This window comes from Typopeltis vanoorti, chromosome 19, assembly GCF_054136105.1.
Source record: "Typopeltis vanoorti isolate ZY-2024b chromosome 19, IOZ_Tvanoo_1.0, whole genome shotgun sequence".
NCBI lineage: Eukaryota > Metazoa > Arthropoda > Arachnida > Uropygi > Thelyphonidae > Typopeltis > Typopeltis vanoorti.
Window position 1 is genome coordinate 34,310,262 of NC_143567.1, and position 22,685 is coordinate 34,332,946.

The 22,685-nt window shown below is 37.2% G+C and overlaps 1 protein-coding gene across 1 annotated transcript in view; it reads left to right on the plus strand.

The window, feature by feature from the left end:
• Lrrk (Leucine-rich repeat kinase) overlaps nt 1-22,685 on the plus strand; it is a 790,764-nt gene that overhangs the window by 62,164 nt on the left and 705,915 nt on the right. Inside the window, exon 2 of the mRNA XM_090409582.1 lies at nt 9,871-9,976. Coding sequence (XP_090265708.1) covers nt 9,875-9,976 — 102 coding nt within the window. The 5' untranslated portion in view covers nt 9,871-9,874. The remainder of the gene's footprint in view (nt 1-9,870; nt 9,977-22,685) is intronic.

A 22,685-nucleotide genomic window follows, 5' to 3' on the forward strand; every position in this document is an offset into this window, starting at 1 on the left:
GAATGTGAGAATTACAGAGGTATTTCCCTACTGAGTGTTCCTGGCAAGATCAATGCAAGTATACTTGAGAAGCGGTTGAGAAGAATTGTGGAAGAAAAGCTTGGTGAAGAACAAGCTGGATTCAGGCCAAATAGAGGCTCTCAGGATCAGATCTTCACTTTACGACAAATAGTCGAGAAAAAAGCATAGGAATATAACAGAGATCTGTATTTAAGTTTTGTCGATCTGGAAAAGGCATACGACAAGGTGTCAACAGAGAAGCTATTCAATATATATAGTTTCAATGGGGCATTATATCAAACAATACTTAGTCTTTATTTGAGTTGTAAGTAAGCAGTTAGAATTGAAGGAAGTACAGGAAGATGGTTTAATGTTAAATCTGGTGTGAGACAAGGATGTACATTATCTCCTCTGTTATTCATTATCTATATGGATCACATTATGAAGGAAAGTGGTATTGAACATGATATCAAAATTGGAGATGTTAATGTCAGCTCTTTGCTTTATGCGGATAATGTTATACTTCTAAATAAATCCGCTACAAGTCTGCTAGATTCTCTGACTAAATTGAATAGCTGCCGTAATAGATATGGTATGAAGGTCAGCAATAAAAAGACAAAGACAATGAAAATAGGCAGAATCATTGAAAATGTCAACTGTGTTGTGAATGGAGAACCTGTGGAACCAGTAAAACATTTCAGCTACTTAGGCATGATTTTTAGTGAACATGGTAAATTAAATATAGAAATAGACAACAGAATCAGCAAAGCTGGTATGGTGGGAAGTCAATTGAATAAATTCATATGGAATAAGAGAGAAATTAGTCGGAACACTAAATTAGCTGTATACAAGACTGTGTTCAAACCAGTTTTAACTTTTGGATCTGAGAGCTGAGTCAGAAGTAAAACACTTGACCAAAGACTAGAGACCGCAGATATGAGAGTCCTAAGAAAGATTAGAGGCGTGAACAGATGGTATCAATGGCAATATCATATTAAAAATGAGGATATTAGGAAAGAACTTGACATTGTCAGCATCCAGGAATGTGTTAGCAGAGCCAATCTCAGGTCACTTAAACAGAATGGGCGAGGAAAGATTAGCAAAACAAGTGTTCTCTGCCAGGTTGGCAGCACAACGACCCAGAGGAAGACCAAGATATAGGTGGATTGATATGGTACAAAGTGCCTTAGACGATAGAAATATAAGATCTGATAATGTTGGAGTCTTGACAAGTAACAGACTGATTTGGAGGAAAATTCTAGATAGGAAGTTAGTAATGATGTAGATTTTTTCATGTAGTACTATCATATCCTGTACACCCTTTGAGGGTACATGTCAGGAATTTGATGATGATGATGTATAAATATTATGATATTTGTTTTGAATTTAGAGAGAGAGTCTTGCCTAGTTTGATCATAAGTGAGTGTTGAATAGTTCATATTTTGAGGTTTTTAGTGTTTAACGTTTTTTTTTTTTTTTTGTATATTTATTTTGTGTTTCAATAATTATAGATGCTGTAATTTGATCATTTTTTGTTATCATTCAGCTGCCGCAATTAAGGACTACATTTTGCACACTATATTACAAATTTTCGTTGCATTTGGTGCTTGTAGCATGTTTGCATTGGAGCAGTTAAAAATGTTTTATATAAGAGAGAAATGCCAGCAGACATGTGAGTAGCATGATCAAAAGTGATGAAGACAACCCCTGATTTGGAAATAGATATAATGTTAGGAAGTGTTGCAGATTTGGAGGATGGTGATTGGTTGGTGAATGTTGAGCAAGAGGAGGATACTTGAAGAGAGAGAGAGAGAGAGAAAGAAAGTGAAATAGAAGTACTGAAAAAAAGTGGAAGGTATGATCATTTCTTGAGAAGTGTGAAGGAAGAGATTAAGAGACTGGGAAGGTTAACTAATGTGAGATTGAACAAGAGTAGAAGCAAGAGAGAGAATTTGAGAATCAGGGAAAGAGGAAGGTGAGATAGTGCAGGAGTAAAGAATGGAGAGATGGGAGGAAATAAGTAAGTAGGAGAGCAGAATGTCAGAGAAAAGAGAGGTGGGGGGAATGCAGATGAACATGGAATGAACAGATCAGTGAGAAGTTTCATGTCTGGAGATTCATTGATCTGTGGAGTGCAAAATAGAAAGCTAGAAGAGTAATTGTCTATATGAATGATATTGTAACCATGGCAATTCAAGTCAGGCAAATACATGGATGAGATGATAATGATGGTTAGTATTAAAGGCTTGATTGATAGCATGAATCTAGTAGTGAGAGATCTGTGGTTAATGTTTGGGATTGTACAGCAGAAGAGTGTGAGAGGGAAGATAGTGAGTCTGTTACCCAGATATGATAATATAAAATAGAGGAGAAGAGCATCAGTAATGAATGACATGACAGGCAAGTATGTGTCAAAAAAGAGGCTTAGTTATGTGGATGCCTGGAGTGCATTTGGGGATATAAGGTAGCTGTGTGTGAGAGATGGACTGCATTTGAACAAGGGAGGATGCAGGCAGTTGGATAGATTTTTGTTCTTTTGGCAAATGAGTGTGTTAGGCCTGGAAAACTAGAGTTGCCAGGGTGGATGGTAGTAGGGGGGGTGGCCTCTACAGGAATAGTTGCTTCTGAAATGGGAGAATGTATGGTATATTACAGAATCAGATGGACTCTGGAGGATATAATAATAGTTGTAGAAATGCTGAAAATTATTGATCTTCCTTTATACAAATGCCAAAAATGTCAGGAATAAAGGAAATGAATTGGTAGCATTGGTAGCTTTAGTCTGTCTAAAGGTTGTTGAGCTCAACAAAACGTGATTGAAAGATGTCTTGACAAGAGTAAAAGTAGAAAGGTATAGCATATTTTGGCAGGATAGGAAGAACAAATGTAATGGTTTAATGTTACTTAACATAGCTGATGAGTTGTGTCCTTTCATAGTGAAGAATTTGAATGGAAATTGCACTAATGGTTTTGAGAGTACATGATTATCATGTGGAAATGGGCAGAACATATATTTAGTGGGATGTTGCTATAGGCCAGAGAACACAGAGGATGGAGAGCAGGAGATGTATAGGCAGTTGAGTTTGGGAAGTGCAAAATGATTGATTATTATGGGAGATTTTAACTACAGAAATATAAATTCGGAGAGGGGAAACAACATGTAGTAGTATGAGAATGGAATTTCTCGAATGCTTAAGAGACAAATGTCTGAGGCAATATAGTAGAAGGAACACAAAGTTCAAGAGTTTTGGATTTGGTCCTAGCATCAGAGGATCTGATTGTGACTGAGATGTTATTCCTGCCCTTGGTTTCAGAGTGAGAGTGATGATATAGTCTTGACTTGATGGAATGAATAAACATGCAGAAGTCTCAAAGAGAAAGGAATTTATATTGAATTATAAGGAAGGTGATTATAATAATCTTCTAAATCAGCTTCCGGTAGTTTCTTGGATGGAAGAATTGGAAGGGAGAGATCTTATCAGTGCATGGGAACTAGTGAAAAAATATTTATTAGCAGCGATGACAAGCTGTATGCCTCAAGAGAACATGATTTGGTGTTGCAGATGAAAAAGAGGTTATGGAAAAAGTATATGGAGATTGGTGGTGAGCAGCTGCATGAGGAATATTAGACTCTAGAAGAGTGACTTTCATACTACAGAAGATAGATAAAACTGGAATATGAGTAAAGATTAGCCCTTCAATCCAAGGGAAATCGTAAGGAATTCTTTGTTTATGTATGTGTCCATTAGGAAGAGAAATAATCGCTGAAGAGTGACATTGATAGATGAATATGGGAGTCGAGTGACCAACACAGATGACACAGTACAGTTGCTTAATGATTACTTTTATTTTATTTTATTATTAAGTATTTTATCCTGAAAAAGTAGCTGAAACACATTATTAGAGGGATTTTAAAACAGCACTTGACAGTGCTGCATGATAAGCTGATATTTAAGTCATACATAGATATCAGGCTAGTGAATTGGGTTTGAGATTAGCTGTCTGATTGATACCAGAGAGTTGTATACGAGGGAATGGTGTCAAGGAAGCAGAAGGTCACGTGGGGTTCAGTACTGGGGACCTATATTGCTTAACCTTTATGTCAGTGATGATGTCAGTAGATTGCAGGGTTATAATCAGTTGTTTACAGATTATGTGAAGCTGGGAAGGGTTATTAGTAATAGTGCTGATGTGGTTGCCCTTCAGGAGGAGTTGAGTAAGCTGGATAGATGAGCAAAGGAATTGGGATGTCAGTTAAATGCAAACTTAATGTAAAGTCTAGAAATTTAGGATCCAACAATGGGAGACATTCTCTGCTGGTAGAACTGTACTAGAGGAAGTGGAGGTGGCAAGAGGTCTTGGGATGATGATTGATAGAAATTTGAAGTTTAGAATATACGTTGCAAAGGTGGTGAAGATAAACCAGAGGATTGCTACAGTACTGAGAAGGACCACTTACCGACAGAGATAGAAGAGTTGTGATTCCATTATATAAAGCCCTGATCAGACCACATCAGGATTGCTGTACTCAGATCTGTTTACTAAGATTTGAAGAGGATTAATTAACCTTGGAGAGTGTGTAGAGGCGCATTGTTAATTATGAGGATTAGATATTATATGTGAACTGCAGAGTTTGGTAGATAGAAGATGAAGGGGTGATATTATTATTATTGTTGTTATTATAACAGTGTCTCCACAGAGTCAGAAGATTCATTGTGGGAGACCTTACATTGACACACTAACCAATATTCACACATTACCTATCATACGTTTCCTTAAACTCATTTACAGATGAAGCACTTGCAACCAACTCTGCCAATGCATTCCACATATTCATCACCCTCCAAGCAAAATATCTAGTCCTAATACCCTTGTTAACCACACTCTTGCAATTTCCAGGGATGGACCTCTCTTTCTCTCCCTTCCTGCACTGCACTGTACAGGAAAATGTAATTGTTATCAGTCCTATTAAACCGCTTTAATAACTTATATGCTTCTATCATATCTTCTCTCTTACACCTATCAGCTAGTTTTTGGAACCCACAGACCTTCAATCTACCCTCATAGGAGACATTCCATAGACCTATAACAATCTTTGTCACTCGCTTCTGGATCCTCTCCACCACTTCTTCATCACGAAGGAATCCAGGTGACAAGATCTGTGTGCAGTAGTCCAGTGTGGCCTTATTAATGCCTTATAAAGTGGAAGAGTAACTTCCCTATCCCTTCTTGTTAGTGTGTTCTTCAGCAACCATGTAGTTTGATGTGCCATTTTATTTTGGCCACCTTTGCAATATTTCCTCTAATCCTCCCAAAGTGAATGCTTCACATTACATTTAACCATGTTAAACTGACAGCTGTTACCTTTGCCCATACCTCCAGCATATTTAAGTTATCCTGCAAGATATCTACACCCACTGTCCAAAAAGAAACCGAAAAATAGAAGAAACTAGTGGCACCACTTGTTGTATCTTTTTGTTGTCGAAAACATCAACCTTCATTAGTGTTGTGTCAACTGTTTATGACATTTGTTTCATTTGAAACCGAGTTATAATGCCAAGAGTGACAGCGTGTTTTGAAGAACGGTTGGAAAATGAGTTTCAAACAGAGAGCTGCGATTGACTTTTGTGTTAAACTTGGTAAAAGTTTTACCGAAATGCAACAAATACTTCAAAAAGCATACAGTGATGAATACTCATACTCAAGTTTACGAGTGGTTTAAGCAATTTCAAAGTGGTCGTGAGACACTTGAGGAAAACGAAAAGCCGGGCTGTCCAAAAACTGGACTGAGCGAAGTTAACATCCAAAAAGCGCGTGATTTCATCAAAGAAAACCCGAAATGTTCCATTTCATGAGATTGATTGAAGATGAATTGGGGATTCCAAAATCAGTGTTCACGGCATTTTGACCGAGAGATTGGGCCTTCGTAAATTGAATTCACAATTTGTTCCCCACACTGACGACCAAAAAATGTATCGAATTGAACACTGCAAGGACCTCATTAAAACTGCTTGTAAGGACTCAAACTTCCTTGAAACAATCATTATTGGTGACGAAACGTGGTGTTTTGAGTATGAGCCCAAAACAAAGTGCTGAGTGGAGATGACCAGAAGAGGGGCATCTGAAAAAAAGTTGCTTGGAGAAGTCAAAAGTAAAGACAATTCTGATTTGTTTCTACGATTCCAAGGGCATTATTCACAAAGAATTTGTTCCGCCTGGCCAAATGGTCAATGGTGAGTTTTATCTCGAAGTTTTGAGGTGATTGGTAGCAAGAATTCGTCGCGTATGGCATGAATATCTGACGACCGACCATCCGTCAAAACACACTGTGACTTTTGGCACTGTTACTCAGCTTCTAATGAAACAAATGTCAAACAGTTGACACAACACTAATGAAGGTTGCCACTTTCGACTACAAAAAGGTACAACAGGTGGTGCCACTAGTTTCTTCTATTTTCAAAAAGTTTGGTTTCTTTTTGGACAGAGGGTGTACATCACCTTCATTGACCATTGCTCTTTCCAATTTTGCATCATATGATTGAGACATTTAAACTGTTGAGAGGTAGTTACAGGGTGGATGGAGAGATCTTTCATATGATAGAACAAAGGGAAGGGGAGACCATCCCTGAAAATTGCAAATGGAAGTGGTGAATAAAGGGTGGGAAGTGACTTTTTTTTGTATGAAGTGTGGTTGGAATGTATTGTCTGATTGGCTAGTGAGAGCATAAACAGTGAATGACTTTAAGGAGTGGTATAATAGACTTTTTGTTGTTTAAGATGTCTTCCTACAATGAGTTTTCTGATGTCATGAAGGTCCTGAATAATAATAAATTGTATAACTGCTCTAACATATTTGCTATGAATATCAGCAACCAAAAGACAAAGGCTATGAAAATAGGCAGGAACATGGAAAACATCAAATGCATCCTAAATGAGAAATGAACCCAAGAAACATGTAAAATATTTTGGCTATTTAGACACAAAAAATTTTAGTGAAAGTAGCATATTAAATATGGAACTTGACAACAAAATTAGCAGAGCTGGTATGTTAGGGAGCCAGAATAAAATTATACAGAATAATAGAGGAGAAATTAGCAAAATCTCTGAACTAACTATATGCAAGATAGTTTTGAAATCCCTTTTAACTTATGTTCTGATGGCTGGGTTAGAAATTAAAGCTTTTTTTTTTTTTCCCAGAAATCTCATATCTTGATTCTTAAAAAAAAAAAAAAAAAAAAAAAATGGAGAAGAATTAGGTTGGGGATAAGTGATCAGATGCCATTAGTGGCAAATCATATTAAAAAATGAAGATATTAGGAAGGAACTAAACTTTGTTATCAATCGTGAATGTGTGAGCAAAGCTATTTTGATGTGGTATGAATAAACAGAGTGGGAGAGGAAAGATTAGCAGAATAAGTGTTTGATGCCAGGATAGCAGGAAAAAGACCTGGAGGAAGACTGCATCAATCCACCTCAATCTAGATGGATTGATGTGGTAAGAAGTGCCTGTCCTGCTCATAACTGAATGAACACTTCTTATTTCAAATCTTCTGTATACTCTGTGTCCGAACTGGCTGAAGATATCACTATCAACAATAACATAGTAAATGTGACTGTTCTTATTTCTGGTATCTTCTCTCCATGTGAATCTGTGCATCTCTTTATGGTGTTAGTAATGACTAGTCCATGTTCTGAACAGAAATTCATCAGGCACTTACCATTATTATTATTATTAGTTTTATTATTTTCTCTAAATTTTCCCAGACCATTTCTATACATCTGGTAATAATTTCCTACTTTGCTCTTTGGACTAACTTTTTCTTTGTGACATTTGTCTTCTCTAATGCTTTGAGTTCTACTTCTTCCTTAGTAGAATCTTCTATGGGACCATAGGCACAAATAAGTCTTGTTGTCCAATTTCCCATTCTGATATTTATCCACCTCACTCTACTTCATATTGCCTCTCCTCACGAAGCTTATCCTCATATTTAGTGTTGAATGCTATAGTTATTCCTTTTTTCCCGCTTATTGTTATTGCCTGAATATAACATCTTGTATTTGTTGTTTAGAAGAAGTTCACCTGTTTGTTTCAGTAACACCATCTATTATGTTGATCTGGAACTTATCAGTTTTTACTAGTTCTGTTTCTGATCCATTGATACTTCTTATGTTTGATGGTGCTTGACCTATCTCTGCTGATGTTGAGATAGAGTTTTCATTCACTGTAATTTGTATTGTTCGTTAAAAATTATACTTAAGTAACAGAAATGTTTTACTTCTTTTTTTAGGTTCTTCGTTCATAATGCATTTGGTCTTTTTCCCATATTTCTGATTACTTTAATTGTTTGAGTCTTTTTTATTGCTGATTATCATATAAATTTTGCTGCAGCAGTTATTTAATTAATTACTTGTAGAGTGGGTTTGTTTTAGAGGATAATCTCTGCAGAATGTAAAGAACATTTTTGATATTAATTTCTTTCATGCGAGTCCATAAAGATTTTAAATAACAGTGAGGATAGCATATACACCTTGCCTTACATGATAAATGATGAGAGAGATGTGATGTAATGTCCCCTTAACAAAAGGTTTTTATTTACGTTTCAAAGTGGTTAGTATATTGTTTTTCATTAAGAATGAAATGGTAAGGCATCTGTTGATTTCAGCAGTAAAATACATAGTATTACTTCCAAATGTCCTCCGATTTAAGTGTTCTATATATATGTCATAAGTATTCTCTTGAATTCATGTCCACATAATTCTTTGTGGACAATTCATCATGGAGAAAATTCTTCCCAGGGAAAATTCTTCATGAGAAAATTTAAATAACATGATAATGATACACATATGAAAAACAAATGTGAAACTAGAAATATTTTAGAAAATATAGTTTTTTTCTGTATTTCTGTATTATTTATTTAATTAGATTTTGTTTAGCTATTTATTTATTTTTTATATTTTTATTCTGTATAAAGTGAATGTAAGTTTATTTTTCACTTGGTTAGAATATAATAAATTTAGTTTAATCCTTTATCCAAGTGTGAACAAACAAAGTTTGCACCTGAAAGTATCTTCAGGACTGGGGTAAGGTAGTGCAACACCAGGCGACTCCTTGCAAAGGTGGAGCAAGACACTATCACTCCTTTCTCAGTATCTCCCATAATGCAAAACACATCTCCTTGCGGATATGTCTAATGTTATGCATTAAGGGAAGGGCCACTACCCTGACTAGTTTCGACCTTTATTGAGGTCTAGTGGGAGCCAGGCCCAAGTCGAGGTCCATCTCCACCATTCAATCACCAACTGACCGTAACTACACCAATGCCATCTACTGCCGACCACCACTGGTATTTCCACAGACAATCACAAACATTCATTCCCACAGCGGGATTTGAACCTGCAGCCTCTTGGCTGGAGAGTGGATATGCTATCCACTCGGCCAACCAGGCCATTTTGAATGCTGTTATTGTTTTACAGCACTAGGTTAAGACTATTTTATAGGTTAAGTCTTAGTTAAGTCTTTCTAGGTTAAGACTATATTAAAGAAAATGATAAAATTACATAAATCCTTACATGCTGTAAAATCAGCTTTAGGCATAATTCCTATCTGTTGCTAAAGTACTAGTCTTCACATTATTTCCCAGTATGATTTTCTGACGAATAATTTTCCCACGATGAATTGTCTGCAAAGAATTTTACATGAACCTTTGAATCGAGTGGTGGGGAAGGGAATTGGTATAAAATGGGATTTTAATTCTAAAGGACTGCTGTTTGTGTATATATGCATGTAATGCACAGTTGTATATTGAAGCAGAGGTTATAAAATAATTTATCATTATAGAATGTATAATTGTTTTTCTCTCTCATTTTCAGAAAAATGTCGGAAGAAAATGATGAAGATTTTCCTGGACGACTTCTGCACCAAGCAGCACTTTGGGGTAATGCTGAACTTTTAGAAGATCTTCTTCATGGTGAAATGGTAAGTATTTTCATAGTTGTTTTTGGTAAATATCTTGATTATCGTAAATATGTAATCTCATTATTAAACTCTTTTCTTTGAGGATGATAATGAGATTATGCATTTACGATAATCAAGATATATCTCAGAACTCTCATATCTGCAGTCTCTAGTCTTTGGTCAAGTGTTTTACTTCTGGTCCAGTTCTAAGATCCATAAGTTAAAATTGACTAGAATACTGTCTTGTATATAGCTAATTTAGTGTTTTGGCTAATTTCTCTCTTATTCCGTATAAATTTATTCAATTGACTTCCTACCATACTAGCTTTGTTGATTCTGTTGTCTATTTCCATATTTAATTTACCATCTTCACTAAAAGTTGTGCCTAAGTAGCTAAAATGTTTTACTTGTTCTATAGGTTCTCCATTCACAATGCAATTGATATTTTCATTGTCTCTGTATTTTTAATGCTGACCTTCATACCATATCTATTACAACAGTTATTCACTTTAGTCAGGGAATCTTGCAGACTTGTAGCAGATTTATTTAGAAGTATAACATCATCCACGTAAAGCAAAACCATGAAAATCTGATCCTGATAGCCTCTATTTGACCTAAATCCAGCTTCTTCTTCACCAAGCTTCCCTTTCACAATCTTTCTCATCCATTTATTAAGTATACTTGCATAAATCTTACCAGGAACACTCAGTAGAGAAATACCTCTGCAATTCTCACATTCAGTTTTATTTCCCTTTTTGTATATGGGCACTATGAGAGCTCTTCTTCAATCATCTGGAGTACGTCCCTCTGTCCAGGCATTCTGAACTATGCAGTGCAGCCACTGTAAGACTTTTATACCTCCATACTTGAACATTTCTGCTCGAATATCATCTACTTCAGATTTTTCTACTTCAAGTATGGATATGTATTCCTGACTGCATGCCTGGTCAGTGTTTTTTTATCACTGTGCTATCATCACTGTTTGTATCTTTTAGCAATTTTTTTAAATAATTACTCCATACTTCAAGGATATCTTTTTCTCCTGTTTTCATGTTACCTTTATCATCTCTAATTCCTTTTACAGCACTCTTTCCTCCATTTCTGAGCTTCTTCAATAACCTCCAGAATATCTTGCCACCTTCTTGATATTTATTTTCTATATTTTTACCAAAGTCCTCCCATGACTTTTGTTTAGCTAGTTTTACACAGTGTTTAGCTTTCTTACATTTGTCTCTGTATTCTCTAAGAGCGCAAGCTGACTTATTTGCCAGGAACTTTTGATACACTTTCTTCTTTTCTTTCACTGCCTATTTAACCTCCTGTGTCCACCATGGAGTTCTGATGTTTCTATCCATAGAAAACCTCACCACATGCCTGTCTGGCTGAAACAATCAATATTTTCTTCAGGGATTGCCACTGAATCTGCAAGGTTTGGTTACTGTTCTCAAACTCTTTCATTTTTTCTTCAATAATTTTTGTGTATTTTAGTCTACAGTTCACATCTGAGAGCTGCTTAACTTTTATTCGTTTGAAAACTTTCTTACATGTTATTCTTTTCAATATGAAATTCAATTTTGTTCTGCTCAAGACTTAATGGTGATCACTTCCAATTTCAAATCCTCTGTACACTCTGGTCTCCTGCACCAGTGAGAAAACATCACTATCAACAATAACATAGTTAATGAGACTTTTTTTATTCCTTGTCTCTTCTCTCTATATGAATTTGTGCACATTTTTATGTTGGAATATGGTGTTAGTAATAACTAGTCCATGTCCTGAGCAGAAATCCAACAGGTATTTGCAATTTTTATTAGCTTTGCTCTTTTCTCCAAATTTTCCCAATATATTTTTGTATGTCTGACAATGATTTCCTACTCTGCTATTTAGATCCCCAACAAGGACCAACTTTTCTTTTTTCATCGTGTCAGTTGCTTTCTCTAAAGCCTCAAAAAATTCCTCCACTTCTACCTTAGTAGAACCTTCTGTGGGACCATAGGCACAAATAAGTCTCATTGTCCAGTTCCCCATTCTCATATTTGCCCACATTACTATTCCTGAGACTGACTGCCATTCAAGAAGATTAGCATCTTATTTAGTGTTGAATACTATGGCTACTCCTTTTCCTTGATTGTCATTGCCTGAATATAATGTTTTTTATTTATTGCTCAGAAAGATCTCACCAGTTTTTGCCTTTTTTGTTTCATTCACCCCTATTATGTCGATCTGGTACTTATCCAGTTCATTTCTTTGCCATTCAGGCTTTTTATTTTGATAGTGCCAATCTTGAACTCTGATGATGTTGAGTTGGGATGGGTTTTAGGATGTGTTCCAGTAGCTCACTTTTCACTGTTTACCCTAGTTCCTTGGCAAAAACAACAGGATCTTGTTTAACCAGGTGACTCCCCAGCCAGCATAAAATTCTGTCATGTACCATCATTTTTGATTTTGGTTTAAGCCAATAGGACTACTATTTGGTCGGCTAAATCCCAAATTGCCAGCCCATCCTTTCGTTCGTTCAGTATCCAGGTAGATACCTAACAGGGTGCATCAGGAGAAGGTGAGGATTGGATATTAGGTCATAAGCCCTGATCGGTTCTCCGCATTCCTTTAAAGGTTATGTGGAGGTCTCCTCTCAGTTATATAGCTTTGAGATGATAAATTTTAAAAATTGACCCTGGTTTATAAAATTAATAGTAATACAGTAATAATTATCATCAACATCAGGGGCTTATCTGTGGAGTCTGAAGATTCATTGCACAATACCTAAACTGTTATGTATGCTTATCATACCTGTATTTTTGAACCCCTTTTCTCAGAATCTTGTTCTCACATCATACCCCCTACACTGTTACTGAATTTCTGAGAGTGACTGATTCCTCTGATCTTTCTGAAAAATGACTGATCCTTATTCTGTTTGAAAAATTTCTTTTGCATCTTTCATCTAATACCCTTTGGTAACTTATATGGCTCTATCATGTTAATTTATTTGACAGGATTAATTCGCAACACAGAATAATAAGAAAATGCTTAATATTTATTTAACTTATTTGCTGATATTTTGCTGGTATTATATCCAGCATCTTCAGAGAACAAAAACTGCTTGTCACAGTGCACAAACAGCAGCAACAATTTGGTTACCAGTTGGTCCACTTTTAAAAAAAAAATTGTCATCCGTAACCAAGGCAGTCCCTCGGTTACTGATGACCCAACTTACTGCATTCCATACTTACAAACTTGTTCCCACGACTCCCCATAAGAATAATTAATAATTAAATTAATGAATTAATAAATTGGGAACTAGTTTTTTCCACGCATGTAAACAAAACCTACATTATTAAAGCAGCTCTTCCCATTATTTGGAAGTCAAATTACGGGCCTGGGACACACTTGCCATGTTTGAAGATTGGATCTTGAACTGTTTTATTTCTGCTGTGAAATGTTACTGTTCGTAAAAAAATTCCCTTTTAAATTCTTCTTGTGCTGGACAATGCTCCTGGACATCCAACATCTTTAGATGACCTTCACCCTAATGTAAAGGTCATTTTTACCACCCAACACTACATCGTTACTACAGCCAATGGACAAGTGAATCATTTCTGCATTTAAGGCTTATTACTTACGGCATACATTCCTGCAAGCAGTCAGGGCTACGGAAGATTATATGATGGCATTGAGAGAGTTCTGAAAGAATTATAATATAATATCCATGATGCCATCAAAAACATGGGTGATTTTTGGGAGGAAGTGAAGAAATCAAAACTAAAAGTATGTGGAAAAAATTGTGCCCTCAATTTTGTGATGATTTTCATGACTTAACAAAAGACATCGCTGAAGCCAGAAAAGCTGTGGTGGATAGTGGCAATGCCCTGCAATTGGACATCAATGAAAATGATGTCATTGACTTACTAGAATCCCATTCATAAGAATTAACCAATGAAGACCTTATGGAGATAGAGAAGCAGCTGATAGAAACACAATGACACGAAGAATCAGAAGATCCAGAGCCAAGAAAATTTACGACAAAAGAATTAGCTGAAGCCTTTTGTCTCATTGAAGCAGGATTTGCTAAGCTTGAAGAGCAAGATCCTAACATTGAGCTGTTTACAAAGGTGTCCCATGAGAACATCAGCTGCTACAAGGCCGTTTATGATGAAAAAAAGAAAAAGGGTGTGCAAACAACCCTAGATACCTTTTTCAAGAAACTGACTTCAGTGATAAGCTCCCCTCCTCCAGAAACAGAATCAAATCCTGATTTTCCAGCACCAGGTCCATTCTCTCTAGCACCATCTCTATCATCATCTTCCGATTAATGTTAGCCTACCTTTTGCCTCAGAAATGCCCCTTCCAGTAAGCAAGACATTGATGCAACCTTTAATATTTTTTTTTAAAATTTCTCCTATCTAAACTTTTTGTATGAGTTTGTTTTTATGTTCTATTTACTTGAATTAAAAGAAAGATCACTAATTACAGTATAGGGGTATTATTAATTATTATTATTATTGCACTGTATTATTATTGCAACATATGAGTCATTATAGTATTATTATTACCATATGTGTGCTGTTCATCAGGGATCCTAGTTATGTACAAATTCGACATAAAGACATTCTCAGGAACATATCTCATTTGTAACCCAGGGACTGCCTGTATAGAGAAAGAGAGAGAGAAGTATTAATTTGATCTTAAAATGACTGTGTCCCAGATTTTTGGTAATTATTTGTTTTAGCCATACTTGTTGAGGTTTGGAGAATGTTTTAAAGCTGCTGCTGATTCCAAAAATATTTTTCTGACTTATAATGATTTCTGTGCAGCACTTTTGTTTTCTTCTATTTGATCCTTTGTGAGGCGATATCCAAGGTGTGGTCTGCTAGCCTTGACTTGATATTGCTGATAATTGATAGTGCTGAATGTATTTTTTATGCTCTCCAAGGCAGATGTCAACAGTTCTTTCTGTTTGTTCATGGTAAGTCAGGTCACAAGTTCAAGGCACTGCATACTCTCCTGGATGTGATAAAGGAGAGAGAGAGTTTGTCCTTAGTTAAACAGATGAGAGTTGCCAATTTGATATATGGTTTACACGTGGTGCAGAGTATATATATTTATTAAGCACTCTAAATATCTGTTTTTTTCTTGAGTTTTTTTTTTTTTTTTCTTCTTCTCCTGAATGTATGGGATGGTAGCAGTTTTGTTCTGGCCTTGCATATCAGGCAATTAAGGGAATTTCTGGGGAGCAGTTAGCATTTTGTCTATTCTTTGGGGGATTATAACCATTAGCTAAAATAGTGTGATGCCAGTGAGTTCAATGTAAGAGCATTGTCAAGGTCTGGCTCTGTGAGTTAGTGTTTTTAGGATACCATATTGCTGAGCTGGATGATGGTGTGATTGTTTGTGCAGATATCTCCCTTTATGTATAAGTTTTCTATAAACACGAAAAGGTAACGTGTACTATCAGGAAAGTGTGTGACTAGTGTATCTGAGAAAGGCAGACAGCCATTTGCTTCCTGTTCCATTGTGTAAGGAATTTTAGGGTGTTGGCTATTTAAATGCACTGAGAATGTATCTAATGTGTCTGGACCATGTGGCCAAAAGCAAACATATCAACATAGCACAGCCAAATTACTGGTTTGAGAGTGGCTGTATTCATTGCTTGGTTTTCTTAGTGTTCCGTGTAGAAATTGGCTAAAGGGAGAGCCCATAACTGTCCCATCTAGTTGCTTGTATATTCTTCCCTTTCCATGCAAAATAGCCAGCATGTACTGTTAATTTGAATAATTCAAATATATCTGGGAGGGAAATGTGATTTTAGCGAGTCCAGGGTTTCAATTAACTGTACATTGGTAAATAGTGAATTAATATCAAACTAATCATTATGTTTGAGCTTTTTAAAATGCACTCTTTTAATATACTTTTTAGGTGAACAGAATTTTTAACAAAAGAGAAGGAATTATTTGCGGGGGATGGCTAGTGATTTAGCCAAATGTTTAGCAAGTTTGTATGTAGGACTCTTTATGCTATCTACAGTTGAGCATAGCAATGTATCTTGTTTGTGGATTTTAGGCTCCATATATTCTGGGTATTTTTACATTTTCGATCTTGAGTTTATTAACAGTTTCTTTTGGCTAGGAAGTGACTTTCTTCAGTAATTTGTGAACGTTATTTTTTTGTGAGTTAGTACAGGGTGCCACATGATAAGCTGATATTTCAGTTGCAGCACATGGGTCTGGATGTCAGGTTGGTCAACTGGATTCAGGATTGGCTGTCTGATAGGTATCAGAGAGTTGTGTGTGGTGGAGCAGTTTCAAGGAGGCAGAGGGTTACAAGTGGGCTCCCACAGGGCTCAGTACTAGGACCTTTATTGTTTAACCATTATATCAATGACATTGCAAGGGGATATTCAGTTGTTTGCAGATGATGCTAAGCTGGGAAGGATTATTAGTAATAGTGCAGATGTGGTAGCCCTGCAAGAAGATTTGAATAAGCTAGATAGATGGGCAAATGAATGGAGGTGTCAGTTTAATGCAGCAAAATGTAAGGTCTTGAGGTTTGGGAAACATCGATGGGATGCTGCATACTCTATGGGAGGAGTTATACTGGAGGAAGTAGGGGAGACAAGAGATCTGGGGTTGATGATTGATAGACACATGAAATTTAGGGGACATATTGCAAAGGTGGTGAAGGTAACACAGAGGATTGCTGCAATTATGAGAATGACACTGACCTGCAGAGATAAAAGGGTTATCATTCCGTTGTATAAGTCAGACCACGGATCAGATCAGACCACACTTAGACTATTGTTCTCAGATTTGGTCCCCAGGATTTGAAGGGGATAAATTAACTGTGGAAAGGATACAAAGACGGATGACAAAGATGGTTTCAGGACTGTACAAGGATAGTTATGAGGGAATGTAGACTGCAGAGTTTGGTGGATAGAAGAAGGAGAGGTGATATGATTGAGACTTTTAAACTGTTGAGAGGTGGTTACAGGGTTGACATTGGGGAGTTCTTTCGCTTGGTATATTTGAACAGCAGGAAGGAGTGATGACAAGAGGCCATCCCTGGAAGTTATGAAAGGAAACTCTGTGAGCAAGAGGGTGAGGAGTGGTTTCTTTGCGTGGAGGGTGGTTGAACCGTGGAATGCATTGCCTGATGGGGTGGTGAGAGCGAGAACGGTCAATGAGTTTAAGGAGTGGTATGATAGACTTTGTGTTTCTTGGGGGGGGGGGGGGGAACCTCCCCTCGATGAATCTTGACAGACTTTATGTTCTTAGGAAGGACCTCCCATGATGAGTCTTTTGACTCCATGGAGGCCTGAATAATAATAATAATAATAATAGGACTACGATCTATGATTTGGTATGTAGACTGATCTTGTAAAAGTATGTGCATTTTATTTTCATATTCTATTAGATTCATAATCACAGTTGCATTACCTTTGTCTGCTTTAGTTATTACTGTATAGCTCTTTAAGAAAATTTATTATTATTTTTTTTTTTTTGGAGGTTTGGATTGGATTAAGATGTTGTCTACATCCAAACAAATGTTTTTATCTATTACTGGAGGTTGATTTATATTCCACATTTAACAGAAACCATTATTTTCACTTTTGGAACTTGCCTAAGTGCAACAGCAAAGTTATGTCCTCAACTCAATGTGCTAACCACTTCATCCATTATGACTACCGATGATAAATTTACAATGGTGTGATCTTGTTGTAATTGTAGTCATCCCATAGCATTATGATGTGGGAGAATTTAGAATTTTTTCTTGTGCCAGCTTTTGACTTTTTTGAATTTTTTATCTGCCCAGCATCAGAGATGCTGACATGGATTGTCCACAGTACAGGGTTTAAAATGTCACATAGTTCATTGTGTAGAGAGCTGATAGTTGCATTTATTTTGACAGCTCCACACAAGCAATAATCTGTTTACTCAATAATGCTAAACTAGTGTGGTTGTAAATACAATAGTGCCTTGGATAAAACTTGCTTTTAATTTTGACACAGTTCAGTATAATGTTAGTGTCTTGGCACCTCTTCAAGAAGACTAACCTGTTTAGCTGCTGTGTTGATCTCCATGAAGAATTCTTAAACGAGTAGAAAGGTTTATGTGTTGGCAGTTCATATCAATTTATTTGATGGTATTAATTCACAACACAGAATAAAAAGAAAAAAATCTTCCATTTTCTGCCTATCATTAAAATTTTCTAATCCTTCAAAATCTGCAGTCTGTTCTTATAGGGACCATTTCAGTGATCTGACTGTCATGCTGATCTATTTCTGAATTCTTATTACCACTTTCTCATCCACAAAGAAAACGAGGCATCAAATCTGAGCATACTAGTCTAGATGTAGTCATATGTAAGTGATATAAAGAGAGATAACTTCATATTTTTGCAGTAAATTTTTCAACATGCAAGTGATCCCTGCTTTTTTGCAGTTTATCCATTGAACTTCAAAGTAGTTCTGTTTAATTAACTTGTAATTATGATTATTATTAACATTAGACCTCCATTGAGACAAAGGACTCATTGTGGGAGGTCCATACTCTCTCATTTTTGAACCATGTTTAAATGTATTCACAGTTTCATTCACTGTGCTCTCAGGCAGTGCATTCCAAGTTAAATTGGTGCAGAAACCAAGTGATGCCTCTAGCAGCCACCATAAAGACCAGTATGCAGGCACTGCATAGGAAATGTGCAAGACCCTTGTGGTCAAACATATGACTCACAAACCCTGCATATCCACTTCACCAACATCTGTGGCCTAAACTCCAACCTTAATAGTGTCCACTACCACCTTCAGTTTACCAAACTCCCACCTACCCTTTCTGGCAGAAGCTCAAATCTCACCTCCCCCCCCCCCCCAGCACTATTTATCTCAACCTTCCAAACTACTCACTCGTTAACAACTTTCGTCTCAAGGGTTGTGTCTGCTCATACATCCACTCTGACATACCTTGCCAGAGAGCACCTAATCTAGAATCACTCAACTTTGACTTTCTTTGGTTGAAAATATCTCTTTCCCACTCAGTCAAATTCATTTGCTGTCTCTATCGCTCCCCCAAGGCAACCAACCACTATGAGCGCTTTAATTTCCTCTTCTTAAAAATTGATTTTCTCCAATCCCACTTTTCCAACAGCGAAATTATCCTCCTAGGAGATTTTAATGTCCACAACACCAGCCCAGCTGGCTTTCCTTCTCCAGTTGTACAGATCTTGCGGCAGAGATGCTGAAACATTTGCTATCACATCTTACACAACTTGTTCAGATGCCAACCAGAATATCAGATAACCCGAACCACTCCTCAAACACCCTAGATCTCTTCTTCACCAATGACCCCTCCAAATACACAGTGAAAGCAGTGGACCCCCCCCCCCTGGGTAATTCTGATCACAATCTAGTGCTCATCTCCTCTCCATGCAACAACGCTTACACGACACTTCCATACAAGAGTAATTTGGCATTATAACAGTGCCAAGGATGACAGCCTTCCCAACTTCTATGCCACATTCCCATGGTTGGCCTATTGCTGGCCTTCCAACCCACACATATGCACCGAACGTATTAACAAAGTAATCCTCACTGGCATGGAAACATACATTCCACACGCTACTCTGAACTGCCATTCCCTAACTAAACCCTGGTTTTCCAAAAGATGTGCCAAGGCTGTACAGATGAAACACCAGACACATCGTAACTGGCTGAAATCAACCACCCCCATTCTCCTTTAGAGCTTATACCAGAGCCTGAAATAGATGCAAAAAAACAATCAATGCTTCCAAAACAGAGTTCTAAAAAGCAAAAAGCAGGAAACTAGCAGCCTGTCCAAACGGCAGCCGAGTCTTTTGGTCTCTCGCCAAAGCAATTTCCCTAACTTCTGCCCAACACTATTCCCACCCTTATCATACTCAGATGGTTCTATTGCAGTGGTCTCCAAACTTTTCGCCGTGAGGGCCACATTGGGTACTTCAGCACTGTTCAGCAGGCCATAGTAAAAAAAACAACTCTAGAACTAGATATATGAGTTTTATTGAAAGCAGATAAAAACTGATTACAGAGTATGCGAGATTAAATTATCGTATATTAATGACAACGAACACTATCAGCAAATTCTCATATTTTTATCACAAATTATAATAAAACCATTAATGTGAACGATGTAACTGTGTTTGTGTTGTTAAAATCTTATTAAACTCAGGTTCAAATTTTGAAGTGTTAATTACAAGTAGCGATTTCAAATGTTCATCAGATAAATTTGCCCTGTATTTTGACTTGATATATTTCATTTGGGGAAAAAGTTTGTTCGCAAAGATACGTTGTTCCAAAAATAGAGATAAATTTACAAGCAAATTTCTTCAAATTTGCTTGTAAAATTCAAATGTTTTTTCTTCGTTAGTCCATTTTAACCGACCTTTTACAGTCAGAAAGACCGTAACTTGGATTGATTGTGGTTACTTTTTGCTATTCAGGAATATATTTTGAACACAATTTTAATTAATGCATTTGAAATCTATCAACACCCTTTTTTCTTTTTTTTTTGCCGATTCTTATTGAAAAATTAGTTTAATTGGTGGGCCGGATAAAATCATATCGTGGGCCATAGTTTGGAGACCCCTGTTCTATTGCATCATCACTCACAGAAAAAGTTAATCTTCTGGCTTCACACTTTGTTCCAATGCATGCATAACTGACGATGGTAAATGTCCCCCCAACCATTCCAGACACCCAACATGCAATGCCCCCTATATCCTTTTGCCAGGATGAGATCAGAAAAATACTGTCCAAATTGGACACAAAAAGTCTCCTGGCCCTGATGGCATTTCCTCAATTGTCCTGAAAGTTTGTGCACCAGAACTTACTCCTATCCTATGTCACCTATATATACTCTCTCTCTCTCTCTCTTACTCCACTGGAATCTGTCCCACAAACTGGAAATTGGCCTATATTCAACCCATTCCAAAGAAGGATGATAAGTCACTGCCATCCAACTACCGCTTTATCTTGCTTTCCTCAGTCCTGGCTAAAGTAATGGAAAAAAATCATCAATTCCCAACTCCTACGCTACCTCGAAGACTCCCACCTAATAAATGACTACCAGTATGGATTCCATCACTGCCAATCAACAGGAGATCTGCTCACATATGTCACCCATTTTTGGACAAATGCCATGAAGAAGTTTGGCGAATCTCAAGTGCTTGCACTCGATATCTCCAATGCCTTTGACCAGGTCTGGCACAAAGGATTACTAAACAAACTACCATCATTTGGTCTGACCCAGGACTTCTGTAGTTAGATTGCCAGCTTCTGTCTGGACGCATACTGTGTGTGATGGTGGATGGCTCCCTATCCTCTCACCAGTCCTGCTACATATCAATGACCTACTTCAGTTGACCTACAACCCAGTGCACAGTTTTGCAGAAGACAGGCACATTACACTCCTCGCTTTCATTTGATAAACCTTACTCTACACAACTCACCTCAACCTACAGAACGTCAACTACCAGTATCCTCATTTCCGATCTCCAAGCCATCCTACAATGGAGTTTGGATAACCTCATCAATTTCAGTGCTAATGAAACCCAGTTCTGTCCTATTTACCATAAAAAAGAACCATTTTTTCCCAGTATTCCTTTTGACGATACCCAAATTTCCAGACAGTTTGAGATCTCTCTCTCTTTTTGGAATTACCCTTACATCAAACCTCTCTTGGCATAAACACATCACAACCATTGCATCCTCAGCTTCAAAAAAACTAGGATTTCTCTTTTGTTCAAGACGTTACTTCATCCCTGAACAGCTGTTAACATTATACAAATCACAAATCCACCCAGCTATTGAATACTTCCCCCACATATGGGGTGTGACCCCCCCCTAAAAGCTCCCTCAAAATGTTTGACTCAATGCAGAGGAGAACAATTTGACTTATTAATGACCCATCTCTTAACAACTCTCTTCCCCCCCCCCACTTTCGCACAGATGTTTGATTTCTGCGATTTGTATATTCTACAAATATTTCCATGGGAAATGCTCATCTGAAATAACATCAATAATTCCTCCACTCAGTACTAAGCTTGTTGGAACACGTGCAGCTGCTGCTCAAAATCCCTTCACAGTACACTTAGAAATGAACAGAATAAGTGTCTTTTCCTCCTCCTTCATCCTTGCAACTGCTGCACTGTGGAACAGTCTCCCTCGTGCTGTGTTTCCCAAGGAATATGCTTTACAGTTATTTAAATCAAATTAAACAAGTTCCTCCTTTCCCAACCCACTACCCATACGCAATACTAATGTACTATAGGTTGATCAGCCAATCTCTTGTGTATGGGCACAACCAGTGAACTACTGTCCAGTTGCTCTCACTTCTGTTCTCTCTAAATTTATGGAGAAGGTCATCAATAACCAACTCTTGAACAACCCTTAGAGGCACTAACTAATCAGTGACCAGCAGTATGGATTCTGCCACTCGCAATCTGCAGCTGATCTTCTTGCTTTCACCACCCACCTCTGGACTCAAGCCATGGAAAAATTTGAAGAAACTTACATGGTTGCCCTCGACATTTCAAAGGCATTTTATTGGGTTTGGGCCTACTTAACATGCTGCCATCCTGTGGTCTACCTTCCTTACTCTGCAACTGGATCACAACTTTCTCACTGGTCGCTCACTATGTGTCACTGTGGACAGTTTACTCTCCTCGGATTTTCCCACCAGTGCAGGAGCACCGCAGGGTTCTG